The sequence below is a fragment of the Polyodon spathula genome, chromosome 3, assembly GCF_017654505.1.
Source record: "Polyodon spathula isolate WHYD16114869_AA chromosome 3, ASM1765450v1, whole genome shotgun sequence".
Taxonomy (NCBI): Eukaryota; Metazoa; Chordata; class Actinopteri; order Acipenseriformes; family Polyodontidae; genus Polyodon; species Polyodon spathula.
The window spans coordinates 32,932,631-32,954,047 of NC_054536.1; the positions used below are offsets into that span (position 1 = coordinate 32,932,631).

At 38.0% G+C, this 21,417-nt stretch overlaps 1 protein-coding gene across 6 annotated transcripts; it reads left to right on the forward strand.

The window, feature by feature from the left end:
• Positions 1 to 848: 848 nt before the first annotated feature.
• Positions 849 to 18,024, forward strand: LOC121312995 (kinesin-like protein KIFC3). 6 transcript variants are annotated; one of them, XR_005949933.1, is made up of 4 exons: positions 849 to 1,261; positions 2,083 to 2,185; positions 4,028 to 4,063; positions 5,466 to 8,271. XR_005949933.1 is itself a non-coding variant. In XM_041245069.1 (4 exons), the coding sequence occupies exons 3-4, from the start codon at positions 15,654 to 15,656 to the stop codon at positions 16,685 to 16,687; spliced, it is 324 nt and encodes a 107-aa protein (XP_041101003.1). In that variant the 5' UTR covers positions 849 to 1,261; positions 2,083 to 2,185; positions 15,590 to 15,653; the 3' UTR covers positions 16,688 to 18,024. The 6 variants fall into 6 exon arrangements, 5 of the variants coding, with proteins under 5 accessions (XP_041101003.1, XP_041101004.1, XP_041101002.1 ...); XM_041245069.1 differs by lacking the exons at positions 4,028 to 4,063; positions 5,466 to 8,271 and adding exons at positions 15,590 to 15,738; positions 16,449 to 18,024; XM_041245070.1 differs by lacking the exons at positions 4,028 to 4,063; positions 5,466 to 8,271 and adding exons at positions 15,609 to 15,738; positions 16,449 to 18,024.
• The last annotated feature ends 3,393 nt before the right edge of the window (positions 18,025 to 21,417 follow it).

The following is a 21,417-nucleotide window of genomic DNA, read 5'->3' on the forward strand; positions in this document are numbered from 1 at the left end:
TACTTTCTCTGGCGGATGTTCATTTGCTCCTTTACCAGAAAGTACTATGGTACAATATAGTGGCTTTTATAGCACTACTATAGTCCATCATATTTGTACTATAGTATTTTATAGTCATACTATACGACATCATAGTAGTACGATAGTATATTTTAGTACTTTATGTTAACACTGGGTCATTCTGTGCCTTGCAAAAGTATTCAGACCCCTGACCAATTCTCTCATATTACTGAATTACAAATGGTACATTGAAATTCCGTTCTGTTCGATATTTTATTTTAAAACACTTAAACTCAAACTCAATTATTGTAAAGTGACATTGGTTTTATGTTAGGATATATTTTTAAGAAAAATCACCAGTTTCGCAGACTTGTGACTTGAATTAACTTGTTCTCTGATTCTGAGGTCACGCTTGGCCTGGCTGACCTTGTCCGGTCCTCATGAGTGCCAGTTTCTTCAAATCGTTTGATGGTCTTGGCCACAGCAGTTACAGACACTTGCAAAGTTCTTGAGATTTGTCTTAAAGATTGACCTTCATTTCTTAAAGTAATTACAGACTGTCTTTTTTCTTTGCTTAATTGGGTGTATTTTGCCATTTTCTGCTCCCTTACATTCAGGAATGACAAACTTGTGCCTATTATGTTTCCATAGCATTTAATAAAAATAACAAAGTTGTATTTTCTAACCCTATATATAATAATTTCAGTCAATGTAGTAAACCGAATTTTTCTGGTAGGACCCCCATATACCTAGATGGCACTAGCAGGTTTAAACAAAACATAACTACAATTCTATATGCCTCCCTCTATGTTTCAGCACTCTTTTGTTTCTTGTATCCGCGTCTGTTTTCTCGCAGCCATTCTTTTTTATTATTATTATTTTGTAGCTGAACCTCGGCGTAGTGCTGTCAGTGCTTCTTCCCGTTGCTACACTCTCAAACCAACTAGTTAGCAGAAGGAACATTCTCTAGCCACAGTACTGTAGGTGATGTTTACATTTCTAATTAAATGTAATTTGCTTTTTAAACTGGAGAAAAAATACGGTTTTTGCAAATACGCCGTCAGTACTGTACAGTAATGCTGCAGAGAACTTGAAGTAAAGATCGTTTGGTTTGAGTGATCCTATAGCGGAGTGTTAAAACAAGACAGCAGGTTTATATAATTCTATCACAGTGGATATGACTTTAAAGTTTTGTAAAAACAGGCGTCCGAATGACCGTGTGAGGCTGGGGACAAGCTAATCGCTAAGTTCTTGAAACCATGTGAGTGAAGTTATTGTATACACAGGGTGTTAGCATTATTGAAATGGTTAACACAAACATCAGTACAAGCAGTGGCGCTGGGTCAGTGTTTGTCGTGGGGGTGCTGAAAGCCATTAAACAAAACCTTAACCCCTGACGGAAGCCATGTATTTTCTGTTATGTTAAATATGTTAATAAAACGAAGCAGCGCCAACACCTGTTTATCTATTTAGTAAAAACAAATGATTTAACCACAGTCCTTGGTACAATATTTATAACACGCTTACCATTAAATGTTTAGCGCAATTTAGAAATGTTTACTAAAAACAGGTTGAACGGTTGCATTTAGTTTACAGTAGTCGTTGTACATAAGGACAGTCAGAAAGAAGGCTGCAAAGGTGAACTTGCAATGCTGATGAACCCCCAAGCATTTGTGACGTGTTGATTTTAGCAGGTGGTGTCGCTAAAGAATTTACAAAAATAAAAAATCCGATATTCTTTTTAGCACATTTTCAAAAAGCGTTATACTGTTCAAACTCGAGTCTCGCGAGATTGCAACAGCGTGATTTATAAAAGATTTTTTTTTTTTTTTGTGGGTTGGGATATTATAAAACAAAAACACTGAAAAACAAGGGCTGTGCAGGCTTGGTTGATCTGGTGTCAAGCCCCACTGCATTTACTAGAATGAGATCACTGTATAAAATATGTATCAAACTGCAGTTACATGCTGCATTAGAACATGCATCACTATTTGACTGTAACAATCCACTGAACTGAATCTGATTGTTTGGGTTTAATCTTACCCTTGATTACGATCCTGTTTGTTATGTTTGTGTTTGCAGGTAAATGGTTCTGATGGCTGCCGGTCCTGGCATGTGGATAACTGTTATCTCTAACCTCACCCTGTGTGTGTCTGCTCTTTACTCTGCTCATCAGACTTACAAGGTAACAACCTAATACTTCCACAGCCTCATTAGTCAACCAGCCAACCAATACAAATATACTTTTAAAATGTTTAGTTTTTTATGGTCCTTGTTAAAATGTGCTTCATATGCAGTTATTGTATACGTGGTCATGGCTATGACCTTGAATTTATTAGGTTCAGCTGTATAAGACAGGTGTTATACGGACCTGAGACGCAACAAAAAATATATTGACAAAATGGCAAATAAGCATAAATAAATACATTTGTCTTGATTTTTGGTGAGACAAGAATTGGATCACAGCCCTGAAAGCACATTGCAGTTTATGGGTCTTGGTAAGTAGACTGTTATCTGTGAATATAGTAAAACGCGGAGCATAATACAGATACTGACAGAACTGTTTAGAAACGGCCCTCTTCAGGGCTAAAAATTCTAACTTCCCCAAGTGCATGTGATAATTTTTCTCAGCAGCAGTTGGTGTCCTCGAGCCATACGCGATTTACTTTAAATTTTTCCTTCTTGCTTTTGGTATAGAAGGGTACCCTATCCTTCTAGAGATACATCTGTATGCAGCACGAATGGCAAGTCAAAGTCAGGATAAGCTAATGTAGGTGGATTTGTCAGTATTTTTATAAGACGTTCAGCGATATTTGATGCTCAGCCTATTGGTTGTTGTGAAGACAACAGACAGGTATTTTTCTTATTTTTAGCAGGCTTCTGTATTGGTAACTTCCTTTTTGACTTGCAGCAACTCTCTTGTACAGAGCTAAGATAGTAGCACAAATTAAATCTTTTTGCATCCCCAACGGTTCTGGGATCCCTTTTTGTAAGTGTTGTGAGAGCTTTGATGTAATTTAGGTCAATTGTGAAGTCTCCCTCATAAACTAAGCTGCTCGAGTTTGAAGAATTCACATTTGGTGGGCCTCAGCTTTATTCCCATTTTCTCTTAGTCTTTGCAGCACACTCCTCGCATCATGTAGATGTTCTATAAAGGTTTCTGGAAAAGCGTGTCTAGGTATGGTGAGCAACTTTCACCATGGAGCCCTTCCAGTGCCTCACGCATTCTCCTTTGAAACGCAACTGAGGCCAAATGGTATTGGCTCCGACTCATACAAGCCCCATGGCGTGGTGAATGCTCTTAAACACTTATACTCATCAACAGCAAAACCCTCATGATATGCTTTGCCTTGGTCTAGAATAGAAAAGAATGAGTAACCGCCTAACATGTGCGTGGTAAAGGACGCCTATCAGGGATTATCTTCCCTTAAATTCACGGTAATCAACACATTGTCTGAGGCCTCTATCATTTTTTTGCAAACTATAGAGATGAATAATGTGATTTTGATTTTCCACCCCTTCCTGCAGATATTTTTACTTCCTTGTATAAAGGTTTCAGGATAGAAGTGTATGATTTTTGTACTGGTGTATTGTACAAGAAACTACAAAATCATTTTGCAAGTGTCTACCAAAAGCCAAATAGTGGTACAGTTTTCATGTTAGATTTCAAAATTTCAAATTTCAAATTTTTAATTTTTTGTCAGTTCTTTGTTAAGTGTATGAAAACTACAAAGCAGTATGTAAATCTACTTCCTGAGACCGCCTATGGCACTATGTCCAATTTCAGCATAGTGAAAACAATGATGCCAGTCATGGCTTCTTTGTTCAGTACATTTGTTACATTTTCTTAGCATCTTTGCTTGATAACCACTGAGAAGGACCTTTATTTGTCCCCACTGTATGTCTCCTAACTGACCTAGCAAGACAGAAACCTGGGGACTGAAATCAAGTATTGCTTTGCAATTAGCCTGAACTTCATTGTGCTATGCATGCTCTTTGACTGCTTTTTCTTCCCCGGACGTCACAGACCTGATGTCCAGCGCTGTGCAGAGCGACAGGCTTGGTATGTGATCCAGCACCTAACCTCTTCTGTGTCTGCTTCATCACTTGCAGCTTTCTTTATTTTTTCTGAAAGAAAGTTATTGATCACTGTGAGGTTAGAAAGATATGATTTCACATCCCCCGAATGTCCCTATATTTCTCAAGTAGACTTGAGAAAGTCAAGTCAGTGCTGTTTTTCTCACCTAGGTGTGATTTTAAGACACTTCTTAACTCTGTGATGGTCAAGTCATCCTTGTTAGAATCCTTAATCTTCTTAAAATTGCTGGATTTGATAATACTTTAGGATAGTTCTAATAATTTCTTATTCACTACATTTCTTTCAGTCCTTCGTCTGTTTGCATACTGAGACTGTTAAAGCCAATGTCAGAAGTCTCCTATCTGTCCACAATATTTCTGAAACGCTCTCTTAGGGAAATGTCTCTCAATTGTCATATGTTCCTCTGAACAAAACTGACATGTGTCTACAGTGCCACAATTTAACTTCACTGTAGTCCCTTGCTGTTTGCTTACAGGCTTTGTTACTTTAAGTTTACACAATTCCTTTTTCTACCCAACTCTGCATAATCTTTTAACATTTCTTGAAAATGCAGACTTTCACCTCGACTGTCAGAACCAAGTTATGCATTATTTGAGGTTATTGGAGGCATTACTATCATCACCACACAAAACTGGTCATTTATTACAGTTAAATCTTTATCAGTGAGTTACACATTTCCTTTCCAAGCAATTCAATCTGTTACTTTGTCCTTTTAAAGAAGATTAATTCAGACATAATTATACATTACACTAAATTATGGTCACTGCATAAATGCAGTTACATGATCAAACAGTCCCTCCTTATCCATACAGGTTACTTAAGGCAGTTTTTCTCCCCGTGTGCTGACAGGGAATGCTGTCAGTTATGGTAATTTTCTCTCGCCAATTTTTAGTTTGTGAATTTACACACTCAAATATAGAGTGCGGCACTCAAACTCAATTACTTTAAAACATTTTTTCTAAATGCATAATTACCTGTATCAACAAAATACACCATGTCATGAACCATTGATCACATTTTGTATGTATTTAATCCAGGTAAAGTTATTTACAACTATTTACTGACCTGTAATGTAAATAAACACAAGATGTAGTCGATATTATTTCTTTCCTTGCTTGCTTCTTTACTACTGAAAGAAAAATTTACTGTCCAGTAAGGTATTACAGGTAGGAAAGAATGTAATAGGAAATTACCTTCTCAAACTATCATATGTGAAAATATATTATCTTAAAAATGTTTTCTAGTATAGATAGAGCCTCCTCAGTGTATCTTCTGAGCTCACAGCTCTACAGGTTCACTCCTATCTAATAATGAGATCTCTCTTTTTCTCTCTCTCTCTCTCTGTCTTCTCTCTCGCCCCATACAGCTTCACAGAGCTCCAGCGGGTGGTCTGTTCCTCATAGCCTGCTCTGGAGCAGCGGGATCATTGCTATCCATGCTCCCTCCTTCTTTGCGCTGGGCTGAGTTTGAACCCCAGCAGGACCTGTGTTGGATAGGCTGTTTGTTAGGACCAGCGCTGGTCTCTTTTGAATTTCTATGGCTCAGTGAGGATTCGTTCACAGGAAACACTCTTCTGGGCGGGGCTGTGCTGGCTGCAGTTCTCACTAATTGGCTTTCAGATGAGGGGTGTGTCCTGATCACTCGCTGTGTGCAATTGTCCTCCCTGGGCTGTGCTCTGACTGTCTGCTTCTTCACAGCCAATCACAGTGGATTGTTAGGGAACCTGGCCTTGAACTTAGCTGCCCTCATCATCCCTGAGGTCAGGGGTCAAAAGTTACAACCAGCAGTCCTATCTGATGTCACAGAGGTCGTCCTGAACTGTCTGATGTCACTGGGGAGCGTGGTGACTGAGCGAGCGCTCAGAAGATACACTCAGGAGCTCTAAGACTGATGCTGAAGTGAGCCCTTATAAAACTGGAGCTAGAGCAATACTGTGATCATGACTAGATACACAGTTCACAATAAGATATGTGATACAAATAATATGTATATTCTGTAGTGTTCTAAAAACTATTAACCATGTATGATTTTGAAAATATGCTACTTTAAAAGCTCATTGGGCACCACCCTGAGGGAACAGACAAAGTATTGGCACACTACACTTAATATAAGATAATTGAAGAAAACACATTAAATACAAGCATTTAGTGATCTATAGCCACTACTTATCACGACAAAGACCAAAGTACACCATTTCTGGTAGTTTAGCAGACAATATATAAAAAAAACTTTAAAAAGCACTTTCAAATATGTGTTCATGACAAAAGTACTGGCACCTTGACATTAAAAGTCTGTAAAAATGTAATAGAACTAACTTTAAAATATATTAATTGTTTGAAAACCATTTCACAGTAATTAATCTGTGTCATAAGTCAACAGCCAGAAAGAGGCCATTATTTCCAACATCTATTGATGATATTTTTTTAAATTCTCCTTTAGGGTGTTTGCTTTCATTCTTAGTGATTCTTATCGGAATGCAATGTATAGCAAAGTGAAAGGAAACTTGTTTATAAAGTGGTAGATCACTAGATGGCACTGGCTCGTCTACAAACATGCTTTGGCTAATCTAGTCCAGGTTATATATTAGTGGCTGGCAACTAGAATTAAAGAACAGTCTGCTTTAACTTGTGGGGATCATCTGTATGCCACTTGTAATACCTTCTCGCAGCAAACAGCTGGCTTGTGAGTTTCATAAAAATAAACTAGGTGCCATGAGAAAGAAGTAGGCACCTCACTACATTCAGGCTACATTTCTTGTAGTAGGGCTGTGTCAAACAATTGATTTTCATCAAATATTCAGTTGGAAATTGTAATCAAAGGTTATTAATATTCAATGGTCCCTCTTTTACCTTCCATTTCGTTGTCATTCTGGGGGAAAAAAACTCCCTGAAAGAAAAAACACTGTATTACCTGAGGTTTGGTTGTTGTTTACTTGTTAAGAGTATAAGCTGGTTAATATTACAATAAACCTTAATTCTACAAATAGCTGCCTTCCAGTAATAGTTGCCTACTGCAGAAGTGCTGCTGCTTGTTATCTGAAAGCATGGCTGAGTTATAGCATTTATAAATGCAAGACAAGAATGAAACTGGGAAGCCTCAAGTTTTTACTTATTTATTCTATTTAACTGAATTACAATAGAAAGGAATTCAATAAATATATACATAAATAAAATATAATTGTTAGAGGGAAATAATGTTAAATAATGAACTGATCTGAAGAACTGAAAGTTTAAAAAAAAAAATCCACTTGGATTTGAAGTGTGGGGAAATCTGAGGTCTCTTGTTGAGTTGTATAAAACCCTGTAAACATAAAAGGAAGATTATTTTGTAGAGTTGGTCTTTAAATGTATTACAAAGACTTATTTTATTATTTCAAGTATAGATACCAGTATATTATAACTTTAAAAGATTTTTTTTTTTTTTAATGACACAAATAATCAAAAGAAAAGAAAAATAAACAAGATAAGTATCTCTGCACTCATCTACCTTCACACCTTCTGAAAAGATTGTTTAGCTGGACCTGCTGCATCCAGCTATGAGCTAGCTTTACTCGAGAACATTTGGAAGTTTTGCACATTCCTTTTAGTTCTGCCAGTAACAAAGTGAATATAAAAAAATCTGGCATTTTAACATGCTGCTTTTTGTTTTCTTGGTGGTGCTAGATTTTAATTTAAAATTGTAATGATTTAATAAATTCACTTTACAGGCATTTTTGCCAAAGCTTCTACCTAAACAAATTTAAAATCTTTTTTTATTCATTTATATTTATGCAAGTTTTTCACCCGCCCCTCAGTGGTGGAACATCCTACCCACGGATATCAGGACCGCTCAGTCCCTGACCACCTTCTGACACCTCCAAGACGCACCTGTTCAGACAGCGTCTGTAAACCTCACAACTTTCGACTATACTGGACTAGATTGCACGCAATTGTAGCAGTACTTGAATCAGCTTGTACTTGCACTGAACTGCTCCATACCTTGCCACATTCAACTATTGCTCCTAACTATAATTACTTACTATATCTTGTATTTGATTTTACTCACATTTTTTGTAATTGCTCTTATTTGAAATCATTGTTGTCCATTTATCATACTTACTACATGTTCTTACTGAACTTTACTTATATAAGCAAATATTTACAATAAGTTTTGACTGTTCTTCGTCAAACTTGCTCTTACTTATAATTTACTGTATTCTTTATTTTGCTCTTACTTGAATTTGATCTTATTGTACTTTCATATCTGCTCTTATCTGTGTTATGATATTCTGTAATGCGATAACTTGTAATGTGATTTTTTATAGTGTGATACTTTGTATTGTGATATTTTGTAACAATTGTAAGTCGTCCTGGATAAGGGTGTCTGCTAAGAAATAAATAATAATAATAATAATAATAATAATAATAATAATAATAAGCATATATTATTATTGGTTTGCTTTTGAAGCTTTCTGCTGTTGGATAAAAGCAAATCACATTAATATCTACCTAAACATAGGTCTATAAAAAAAAGGATATTTGCCATTATACTGTTTGACAGAGCTAGTTTAATAAATGGATATTAAAAAAGAAGGCTGAACTTTATCCAAATAATTGATCATTCATTGTATTATCGCTAGAATATTTGATTACAAACACTCATTTGACACACCCCTATCTCATAGTATTTAAATCCTCTTACTTGAGGATTTTTTTCACAGTTTATGTTGAATCATTAATGGAGTTTATTATTGGCTACAAGGTTCAGTAAGAATTGTTTATTCCACATACATCTGCTTGATGCTGCTGCATTTAGCTCCAGGAAAATAATATCCAGACTACTTTTTTATTACTTGTATTTTTGTCCGGTACTTTGTAATCTGCAAACAAACTGGTTACAAAATATAATAATGCAATAATACTGTTGACTGCCCAGGAGTAAGTAGTAAATAATACATTTCAACCTCAACCTTACATATTTTTTTCAGATTAATTTTTTTCTAGCATGAAGACAATAAAGTTATTAATGTAATTTTGCTAATAAAATAAAACAATTTTTTCTTTTAGACAAATTTGTAATAAACACTTTAACCTTTAAATTGAAATGTATTGATTTGTCCCTTTATTTATATATATATTTTTTACATATTACAGACATTTAATTCATTAGGAACCCATGGTAAAAATATGCATTTCCTGTAAAATATTATCAATATTAAACAATAATACTAATAATATGCGTTAAAACTGGGACCCCATTTCTAATTCTTTTGCTTCTCTTACAACACAGTGCAGATCATATTCATAATATCCTTTCTGCTGGTTCCCTGTTTAGATTAACAGCTTAACAAAATGTGTCTGTGGCTAATCTTTGATGATTGGTCTCCAATCTGAAACCAACCACTTCTAGATTTGTATGGCATCATAACCTGGATTAACAGCAATCACCATTAGCTAAATTCGGGGGAAATTGAGGTAATGCTGATTATATCTTGACACCAGTTGCTTTGATTTTCATGGCAAACAACTTGATTTTAAATCTCATGCTAGGGATTTAGAGGTGATTTATGACCTTGGTCTGTCTGTTGATACTGAAGTGCAGTTACTAGTAGTGCATATACACTTAAAACATTGAGCTGCTTACATTATATAGATTTGGATTCATGCTGTTTTTTCATCTAGTATCGATAACTGTAATTATCTGTTCACATGGCTTCCTGGTATCGCTTTTTCGTGATTGTCAGTTGGTTCAAAACTGCATGTTAAAAAATACAACGTTAGCCCAGTTCTTTACTTTGGTACTAGCAAAGCTGAGAATGGATTTTAAAATGTTTCTTCTACTTAGCTCATAGTGAATATTGTCAGACAACAAAACTTAAGACTTGTCTTATCAGTGAAACTTGAAACTGATTAAACAGAAAGGGGAAATAGACAGTGAGAGTAAGAGAGGGGGATACAGTGAGGAACTGGTGGGGGTTGATAGACTAGAAACTAGAAACAGAGGGTACAGAGAAAGGTTAGAAAGGGACAGAAATACAGAGAAAAGGATATGAGCACAAAGAAAAGGGGATAGACACAAATGGAGATTTGGAGAGCAGGACATGGAATGTGAGACAGAGAGGGAAGGAGAAAGATTGAAGGCAGAGGAAGAACTGCAATAGCTTGGAGAACAAAAAGACATTGACAAAGAAAATCTGAGGGGTGAGGTTCATTCCATTATACCTGTTCTTAGATTAATTAGCTAATGCTGAATATCTATTCAGAGACAGAGGGTCTATTTCAATATGCTGGGTTCTCTTGTGGCTTTGCAGCTCTGATGCTGCTATCAGAAGATTGTTACATAGTAACACAGAGAAGAGAGAAGAGACCAGAAAATAGGATCCTTGTATACTCTGTCAGTACGACACTAACTCTTAGTAATCGGTGCAAACACAGGCCTGGACTGTATTTTCTCCATGTTGAATATTTTTTTTTTATGTAGTCTTCCTCCTGTCTTGCTTTTGAAGATGTATGTATACAAACAGGCCTAGTCTACATTTCAGCTTGACCTGGGTGCCCCACAGGATTTTGTTCTTCTCTTTGAAACCTGCTTTCAGATTTTCTAAACCCTCTTCAAGAGGGAGGGGCCTATCGAGGATGAGGTGGGGTCACAGCTGGAGGAGGGGCTCTCGGCTCAGGTAAGAGGCTCAACAGTGTTTCTGTCACAGTTAGAGAGGTGCAGGCCTGGCTAAAAGCCTGGCTCACTTTAAGCTCCAATTCTCTGAAACATGTGTAACAGAAAATTGCATAGGTATGATCAGTTGTGTATTGTACACTGTTAGGCAGGGATATAGAGCTGGGAATGACCGGTTGATTAAACTAAAACATGTTTTAGACACACAAAAAAATACTTGTTGCATTTCCTTAAAGAAAGTGTCATTTAAAATTCTAATTTCCTGTTTTTAACTGGACAGTATACTGTATGTGTTTTAAGGGAAGGCATATCCTATTGAAAACACAGCTGAGAAGTTCTTATGGCACTGTTTCAGCAATAGAGATCTAAAAAGTTGTTTGTAAACTTGGTATTATCCCACAACAGAGAATGTGACAGGAGAGCGTCACAGCCCGCTCAACAAACACAACACAGGAATAAATAAACATGTCACAAGGGCCAAAACAAATATTCAAACAAAACAAAACGGGCATTCACCTTCACTATAAAGTTTCAAAACAATACAAAAATCACAACACAAAAACTCCTCCCCCAAGCAAAGGATGTTGCTTCCTTTTTACACATGTGACCACTCCCCAATTAGCATCAATTACAGATTTAACCCCATCCCTGCCAACCTTACATTCCCACAGACACACTATTTACAGCAGCAGGGCTTCTGTCCTGCCACAGAAAGAAATACTAAACATTAATAGTGACAATTCTGCATTTCTGAAATGCACTATGCTTTATATATTACAGCCTTTTTAGAACTTCGGTAAAAATCCTTCCTCACAAAATAAAAACTAAAACAATAAAACAAGCACTGTGAGAGTCAGGGGGAAACACTGAGAGAAAGAGAAATACTACAGGTAGTTAAGCTCAGAGGTTGCCGGTCTGTGGTTGATAAGTAAACCAAAAAACTGGGTACACTTTGAGACCTAAGCCATTAATCTGATACATAAAACACAGTGCTTCTTGCATTATGGTGACCTCCAAGCATTATGGATTGTCACAAGAATAAGAAGACAACAGCACCCAAAATATGTGCAGAGTTCAATGTGGGATGTCAGCAGCCGTTTTTTTTAAAAACACCAACAAGCTGCACATCAAGCCTTTCATTACACCTTGGAACATAAAACATGACCACATCATCAGAAGGAAACTGTAATGTGGCCAGGTGAGTCCTATATCCTAGATGCACCAGGCATTGCCTTCTATATATTTACTGATGAGAGTTAAGGGTCCCAGCCCACTTCAATTTCTAACTGGAGCAATTGCATAATGAAAACTGACATTACCATGGCAATGGGCCTACCCACTTTAATTATAGCTGCAATGCTCAAACCAGGAATTGGACACTAAGGTTATTGCTGTCTGAAAGCATACACAGCTCAGCAAAGTGTTTAGCAGTTGGTCCAGTGCTTCAGAAGTGCTCTGATGGAAAACACTGGTGGCTAGATGTTAAACCATTTCTTAGTCCAGAAGGTCTGTTTTTATTTCTAATAAAAACACAAATCTATCTTTATTACATCCCACAGGGTCCTGGCAGTGTCTCAGTGGAAACAATGAACAGGGTAGGGAGAGAGGGTGCATGTTCTGGGCTCATAGACAGTAAGCGCTAAAAAGGGAGGCTTGAAAATTTCTAGTTATGTGTTTTTCTCATGAAGATGAATGCTCTGTTCTTTTGGTCCTGTTTTTGTCTGCCCAGGCAATGCTTGCTTCACTACAGTGGTAGAGAAATGAATGGAACCAGTTCTGAGTAGATTTTCCATATTTTACTTTTAATTTTGGGAGGTGAACTTGTTCTACTCTTAATGCTGGATATAATTATGTTTTTCATTACAGTAAACATGATTGTAAAGATCACCTATCATGGCAAAAACAATATATCTAGACAATATATTCACTTCACTTCCTAAAAGTCACATTCCCAGCCCATTCCCTAAATTATCTGGCTGCCCAGGTGCTGTGTCACAGGAGGCTCCAGCACTGACAGCCATCAGGCAGCAATGTTACTCAGAAAGGCTGGATACTAGTATTCAAATTTTGATGCAGTAAGCTTTAAAAAAAAGGTTTTTCTTTTTCTAATTTGAATAAAATCTGGACATCGCCGTGTCTGGATGTGACATAATGCAAGGTTAATGTTTTTTTTTTTTCCTGAGTGAAAAGTCCCATGAAAGCTGAGCTTTAAAGGCTTGATGAATTTCATTTTAAACTGTCCCTATGCTTCACTAAAATACCCCCCACCATTAGTGGATTGAAGCGGATGGTTCCTTTGGAAACTATGCAATTGTGAAGAATATCATATTACCATTATATTCACAGCAGAAGAATATGAAGTGTGAGTTTGTTGATTTACTACACTTGCACCACATTTTCTCTGTCTAAAGTGAACGCTATAAAACACAATGAGACTTTGTGCGATCAATTATATACACAATAGACATGGACTTAAATTAACTCTATTTATAGCCCCCAATAAAGTACTGTGGTTATATAAAAAAGGGACTGCTGTACGCTTAAAAAAAACGAATACAGTGCTCACCAGTTAGAACGCTCCTCATTATAGTGCGGAATCGGTTAAAACACGGTAGGTCGTGACTCCCATTTGCTCCATAATGCCATTACAGTAGCCCTTTTATACACGTTATAAGGCGGAACACTATGGCTCCCTACTATAGCGTTATACAGGGTGAGCACTGTAATAATGTTTATAGTGTTTGTCAATAGTTTGCATAGCAAGACATACACTCAAAAGATTACGACATGGAAAAGTATACTTTTATCGAAGATTGCAGTTGCTGACAAAATGGCAATTTGATGCAACTTTTTTGGCATATTGACTTACTGTAACTTGTACTTGAAGTGTTTTTTTTTTTTGTATTTTTTTTAAATGAAACATTGCAGTTGAATGTCCACTGTGGTTTATTGATCTTCTCTGGTGTCAGGCAGCAGCTCTGACAGTGAAGGACTCTCTCTAAGTGAGGAAGATGATGATGGTGATGAACACTTGCTTGGAGATGCTACCTCCCCCCCTTGCTGAGTTACTGTCCTTCAAACAGGAAGCTGTTGGAGGAAAGCATAAGGGGGATCTCAGTGGAATTGTACAACAGGTACTCTAATTATGTGAGTGCTGCTATTCTGCGAACTGTGGTGTACATCTTGTCGCTGGATTTCACATAATGAACATGGAGGTGGAGATTATGTTTAGTTTACATGAGACAAGGTTCCTGGGTGTGATCCTAATCTGATACTCTCATCTTAACATTTTAGAATGAAAAAACTTTGAAAGCAGGGAGCAGTGAGAGTTGTACTGATGGGTTTTGAAAATGCATGTTTATCTGTGCTCTTGTGCGGGCCATGGACTCGCCTCTCCTGTCTGCTTAGCTCACAGAAACACAGTTTAATTCATCTAAGTGGAAAATGGGTCCTGTTGTCTCTAAAAGATATCAATATTAATTAAATTGCAACAATAAATCCCGACGGGAGTGGGCAGCTGCATGTCCCGGGGATGAGGGTCATCGAGGTGAAGAACTTTCAGCGCATCAAGAAGGTTTACTCTGTCATTGACATAATTGCAATGTCATGGTAGTCACTGATTGAATAACTTCTAGCACAGTGCTCCTCACTAAAATATTGTGGAGGGCAACGCAAGTAACTCTGCAATCTTTGGTGGGCAACAGATAAGTATTATAGCCCCATAATCCTCAAACATTAAAAATATGTTTTCAACTTTTATTTGTTGGAACTTCGGAATGAGTGAACTTGCTTGTAAAGCTCCGATAACTCGGCTTATAAGAAGTAGATGTGGCTGACAGGCGATGCTCTAGCCGGTCATGGTGCAGTCTTTTTTGGTGGGATACATTTCTTGTGATACTTTAAGGAAGAATTCTGACATAGATATGTCAAATGTATTGCTTCTTGTCAAACTCAGCTTGGAATTCCAAAAGTTCTCAGTCTAACCTGGAGGTTTCAGTCCCCATTTGTGCACTTCATGCCAGTTAAGGGCTTATGTTTAAAATTCATGTACCACTAAAAGATGCTTCACTTACTACAAATGCCTGCCCAATTGTTTCGGTTAACAACCTCTCCTGGTAATTTAGGGAAGCTGTCAGGTTTTTTATTTGTTCTTTTCGAACTGTGAGTCTGAATCTGTAAAGGTCCTCCCATTTTCTGTTGCCTTTTTTACATACAGTTTTTTGTTGTTGTTGTTGCCAGTTTTAGGCCCTCTTGAAGAAGGCTTGCAGCCCCAGGTATACCTTCCTCAGAAAGTGCAGGGGGGCTCGCTCGCAGTTTATCTGGGAGTGTCAAGGGGGTTCCAATCGGAAGCTGTGCACCTTCCTCAGTTTGTATTCCTGTGCACTCCATTTTGTATGGAAATAGCCTCTTTATTTTAAATTAGATCGTCCTAACTATCACCTTTGTACTGTAGCGAGACGCCAACACGTCTCTGTGAAACAACAATCAATTAGAAAAGCAGGCTTGTGCTGGAACTGTTTTGATTGGCTGATTAACCTACAAAATGTAAAAGTAGGCGGGTTAACGTGACAGCAGAGCAGGGAATTTAACAAACCCCCCCACGTTTACTGCAAATTCAGCCGTTGAAAACATGACGATTTACTGCAGAGCCAAGTTGTGTCTAGGAATTCCCAATTTGAAGTATCCCTTCATGTGACCTATGGAGTAATACATATTACATACTGTTACACATATTAAGCAGAAATGTGGGTTGACTTGGGGGGCCTTTACAGTAAGTAGACGTGTAAGTCAGCATTCTGTTGGAAAAGGCCCTGAGATTCACAAAGCCTTTCCCTCCAGTTATTCATTCCCTGTGCAGATTCTGGCTCTGGGCTGAAGGATCCAGATCACTCATGGCACCAAAATGAACCAGCACAGCTTCCGCTCACACACCCTGCTCACCATCACCAAGACTGGAACTGACCTCACAAGCGGAGCCAGGACTAATGGTGAGGAATGAGGGGGTGAGGCGGGCATGGATATCAGACTTGGGGGTGTCACAAATTACTTCTTCTGGTTTAGCTAGGTCATAAGTGTTTATTATAAACCTGCACTGCACTGTTGCATGTAAAACAGGAACTTAGGGGGCTTCTGAGTGGCTCACCGTGTGGAGTGCAGGATGCGCCTTATAGCCTGGAGATCGGTGGTTTGAGTCCAGGTGAGTCCACTGCCGACCATGGATGAGAGTTCCCAGGGGGTGGCGCACAATTGGCTGAGTGCCACCCGGGTGGGAATGGCCTAGGTACGCCAGGGTGTCCTCGACTCACTGCACACCTGCAACTCCTGTAGACTGTCCAGGCGCCTGCGGGCCTGCCTATAATTTGCCCAGAGCTGTATGGTCCTCCGACACTGTAGCTCTGAGGAGGCCATATGGCAGGCCTGCAGAGTTAAAAGAAGCAGACAGCTGACGGCACACGTTTCGGAGGACTTGTATGTCCGTCTTCGTCTCTCGCGTGTCAGCTTGGGGGTGGCAGCGGTGTGCTGGGTTGAAATAAAAAATAAATGACCAAATGAGAAAAAAATAATTGCTAATTCCAAATTTAAAAAAAAAAGAAAAAACAGGAACTTACTCTTAAACATTCCATTCCAAACTGGAATTTTATTATCCCACACGTTTTGGGATGTTTTTTTTTAATTGCTTTATGTTCTGGTTCTGCAGGGAAGCTGAACCTGATGGACCTGGCTGGTTCAGAGTGTGTGTGGAAGTCAGGCGCAGAGGGAGAGAGGCTGAAGGAAGCTCAGAACATTAACCGCTCCCTGCTAGCTGTTGGGGATGTTATCCAGGCACTGAGAGCCAAGCAGACACATGTCCCCTTCCTAAACTCCAGACTCACCTATCTGCTCCAGGATTCGCTTGGCAAGGGCAATAAGACAGTGATGGTGGTGCAGGTATTGTAGAGGAGAAATATATGGTGATGGTGGAGAACTGTTGAGATATTGACACACTGGGGCTCTGCATAGGCAACAAGATTGGGATGGTGGTGGGTTTACACTGGAGAATTGGGGAAATATAGCAAGACTTTGATGGTTTAGTACACAGATACACAGAAAGGGCTGGTTTGGAAACGTGGAGAGGAATTAGGACAGTGATGGTATAGTCAAGGAAAAAGAAAGGATAAATCTTAAAATGTTTTTTTTTTAAATGTTTGTTTTAAATTAAATAAACATAAAGACATTTCGAGTGTGGACTTTTCACTGTTTTGTTTAGTTATATAATAATGGTCCACGCACCAAACAAGAGACTTTGAAAAAGTATATTAACTGCACAAGAGCATTACTAGAATAAAATGTAATGGAGCCATCACTTTGACTTGTGACCTAAAATGGTTGCCGTATGTGAGTATTTGGTTTCTGGATAATAAAGGCCTAACAACTCAAGATATTGGCTTAATACTCAGTCAACAACTGCGGTTCTCTCTTTCACAATCAATCATGAGTATTGTACAAGAAAACTAACCCCTTTATCATATTTCAGAAAGCACACTTGCAGGGTTATACAGTATAAATCTGTATGTTAATTTGTTGTACCATTGTTTTTCAGTTTGAATTCTGTTTTATTTGTGTTTAGGATCTCCTCACTGGAGTCAAATGTGGGTGAGACAATGTACTCCCTTAATTTTGCACAGAAAGTCTGTAAAGTGGAGCTCGGCCCAGCGTCACGAAAAATAGAGTCTCCCGGCAGCTCAGACGTTTTCTCTTAGAAGCTACTCTCACTGCACTCTCTCATCTAACAGCTGCAGCAGTGAAACATTTTGGGCAAAAATAAATAAACACATAACCCTCCGTGACAATGGTGCTAATGCTTGGGCTATAAACTCCATTCAGAGTGGAAGTTCGGTAACACAGCCGCGGTAGTAAAGCAGCTGTTTTTTATGCTTGGTAGTGTCTTTCTACAGTGCCACACAACCTCTTCCTCTATAGTCACGCATTGACTTTCCTCTTTGTGCTAAATAACACATCAAACTGTTTACAGAGCATTATTATAATCATTTCCCATGTAGAGTATGTTTATCATATATCACCAATATTGCTGAAAATCTACTATATCCCTATAATGTCTTCCTGTTGCCCCTTCAAGTTTTTGGCAGCTTTCTACATTGTAGTTAGTAGGCATGCACACAGGATAGCAGAGAAGTGCTGTATAATATGGAGAAGTAAATGACAATGTAAATCTTATGACTGTGAATGTTTTACCTTATGAAGAAACTGTTTAATATCTGTGTGTGTGACTTGTAAATCTCATGACTTTGACTGTTGTACCTTATAAAGAAACTGTTTAATATCTGTGTATGACTGTTCTGTGTTTTTCAGACAGCGGGATGAGAGATAAATACCTATCTGGACCTGCACTATGAATTCTCAAAGGGAGTTGATCCAGCAAGTGCATAGTGTATAGAACACTGCTATCCTTAAAACAACACATGAAGTGAAAACTAAGGATTATATTGCATTCTCCGGGTTTAGAGATCTATGTGCTCTCTGCTGTCTGCTGTGCTCAAAGAGTCATATCAGAGCAAATAGTTACATCTTATAAAATTAGTGAAAAGTTATACTTTACCATCTGTAAAATAAATCACATTATTTATTTATTTATTTTTAAATCTCTAAGAGAGTGAAGTTGGGTGGGACAAACGCGTATATTATCTTCCATTTCATTTTCTAATTTCATCCGTTCATTTTTACATTCTCTATTTGACTTGCATGCTTGACTATAGATACAGTACTTGCAAAGCACGTCACATTATTAGAAAAGTATACATATCCGCCCACTCAGTTTAAGCACACATTCGGTTTAAGAAGACATTAAAACGAAGTGTGTCTGTGAGAAAGAGCAAAGTACTGTAGACAGTTAAGAAAAGTTAACAGCGAAATTATAAAAATGTTAGTACATTTAGGTTAGTGACTTTACAGTATCAAAGTTTAACTGTCAAGGAGATATATCATATTAATTTGACAGTTATATATATTATATATAACGTATACATATATATATATATATTCTTATATATAGCCGGCCATCCTTTCATTTTATTTAGTTATTATTTACGTACATTGTGTTAGTTTTATTTATTTCGGGGACTCCTTGCCATAGTTCTGCTGCATCACAATGGATCGGTTTCTTATTTGACAAAATAAAGAACCTGTGCCTCACACTACTACTAGTAGCACTGATAATAAAAGTCCAACGGAGGAAAGTAACATTAAATCTGCCATTGCTTCTTGTTCTCTACCTAGTGCATCAGCTGACGATCTTAATAGAGACACTTCTAGCCAGGCTGTTTTAAAATCTTACCCGCGCCGAGGTATGTTTGGTCAGTAAGAGAGACGCTTTAACGCAAGTTGGTTTAAAACGCATCCCTGGCTCGAGTAATCCGTAATCCGTAACTCCGATAACTGCTTTTGTTTTCCTTGTCGCATTTTTGGGGGTAGTAAATGACAAGGACACCGTGTTTACAGTACGCGGGTTTAACCATTGGAAATCTGCGCTTGAACGTGAAAAGGGTTTTCACAAACATGCCACGAGTCATACTCATTTACAAGATTTTGCCGCTTGGAGTGAGTTTAAACAGAGGCAACTGGAGAAACCATTCATTCATTCATTCAAGCATTGGAGAGACAGTGCATTTTCTTGTAGTCAATGAACCCCTTCCCCCCCCCCCCCCCCCCCCCCCGCTTGTGGGGGATAAAATAGACGCACCTTTATACAACTGGGCTTTTCATAAAGCTATTTGAATACAATCTACAGAAAGATCCCAAATTTGCAGAGATAGTAAAGATTATAAAAAAAATTCAAAGTATACATCAAAAGATATACAACATGAAGTGATAACGATATTAAGTAAAATGATTCTTAATCAAATTAAAGATAAATATATGCATTCTGATTCTAGTGGGTACCATATCAAAAGTGATTGGACAGGATATAAGTGCAATGTAGAAAATCTGTCCATCATGGTAAGATTTGTTACCGATTCAATACCTGAGGAGCATCAGTTGGATGCAGAATACATTACAACAAACACTTCAACACCTCTCTGAAGTAGGTTTTAATGCTGACAACATCATCAGCCAGTGCTACCATGGTGCATAGGGGATGAGTGGGGTTAATGGAGGTGTGCAGGCTTTGCTGCAAAGAAAACTAGGAAGGCACATACATTGTTACAACCATCAGCTGCACTTAGTTGTAGTGCATGCAATTCAAAGTGAACCATGTACATAGAGATATTTTGATTTTTGTAGTTCTTTGTATCCATTCTTTCATCAGCACTACATTACTCAAAATGGCACTTCACTAGAGATTGCTAGAAATTCGTTGCCAAGACATTTTGAAGTGACCAAATGTGTCGTTGATAATCAGGATCGTATTCCTGATGTACTGTCAGAAGTCTCAGAGAATAATATATATTGCTTCCATAGACTCGTACAGAAGCATCCAGACTTGTTTCTCAGCTGAAGAGACAGAACCTTTTTGTTCTTGGAAAGTTCTAGTCCACATTCTTGACATTTTAAGGCCAGCCAATGCTGTTCTTCCGTGCTTTGCTGGTGATGTGATAAATGCATCAGTAGATGCATTTAAAAAATCTGTCAAGACGCAGATTTGTGGAGTGAGCACTGTAGCGTAGCTGTACATGTGCATACTACAAACTGAGAACCATGAGTAAGCAGCTAGCTGATTCTGTTGTGTTTTCAACACTAGGACATTCAGACTGCAAGTAATGCTAAATCTGACTGTAGTCTGACATTAAGGAGACCTATGTTAAAAATTCTAGATAGAGCAGTGTCAGAGATGGAACACATATTTTCTCCGAAGAATCTGGATTTAATTAAGTCTTTGTCTTGCCTTGTACCCCAATCTAGTACATTTCTTGATGCTACCATGCTAGAGCCTCTTCAGATGATCGCTGTTGTTGGCAAAAATGACATGGTCAATGAAAGTGTTGCAGCTAAACCTATGTTGCTTAAAAAACTCAAAGATGCAGACTGTGCTTCTGTCTGTAAACTTCTGCATGGATATGCAGATGCATTTCCTTTGCTGCATAAGGATTACCTATAAGCTTGTTATTACTGCAACAAAAAATTACTATGTTTAAAAGTATGTCTAAATGGTGGCCCCTCTAAGAGGTCTACTGCCCCCTCCCCATCCATCCTAAAGGAGCTGGAGCCGGGCCTGAATCTTATCAAAAGTATTGAAGGCGACACGTAGATTGCCCGCCCCTTCGTAATGATGGAGGAGTAATAATTAATTTTTGCTCATTTTAGTTCTAAACTCTTTTTAAGATGCCATTTCCAGATTTCCCAGTGTACTGTGAGACCCGTGTCCCTCCACCTACACTCAAACTGGAGTCCAGCTGATTTTAAATTTTGTAGTATACCAAGGGGAAGAGCGATTCTGTCAAATTAACCTATTTCTAAATGGAATAATTGTATTAATAACATTGATCAAGTTAGAGTTATAAAGAGCACCGACATTGGTGGGAGCAGTCTGATCATTATAAAGGTCACAAAGTCTGAGCTAAAATAAACTTGCTTTTAGGGCGATAGGAAATATATATTTTATCCCAGGGTGGCAAAGGAAAGAGCAGATTCAGATCAACAGTAAACAAAAAGTGATCAGTGATAGTAGTATC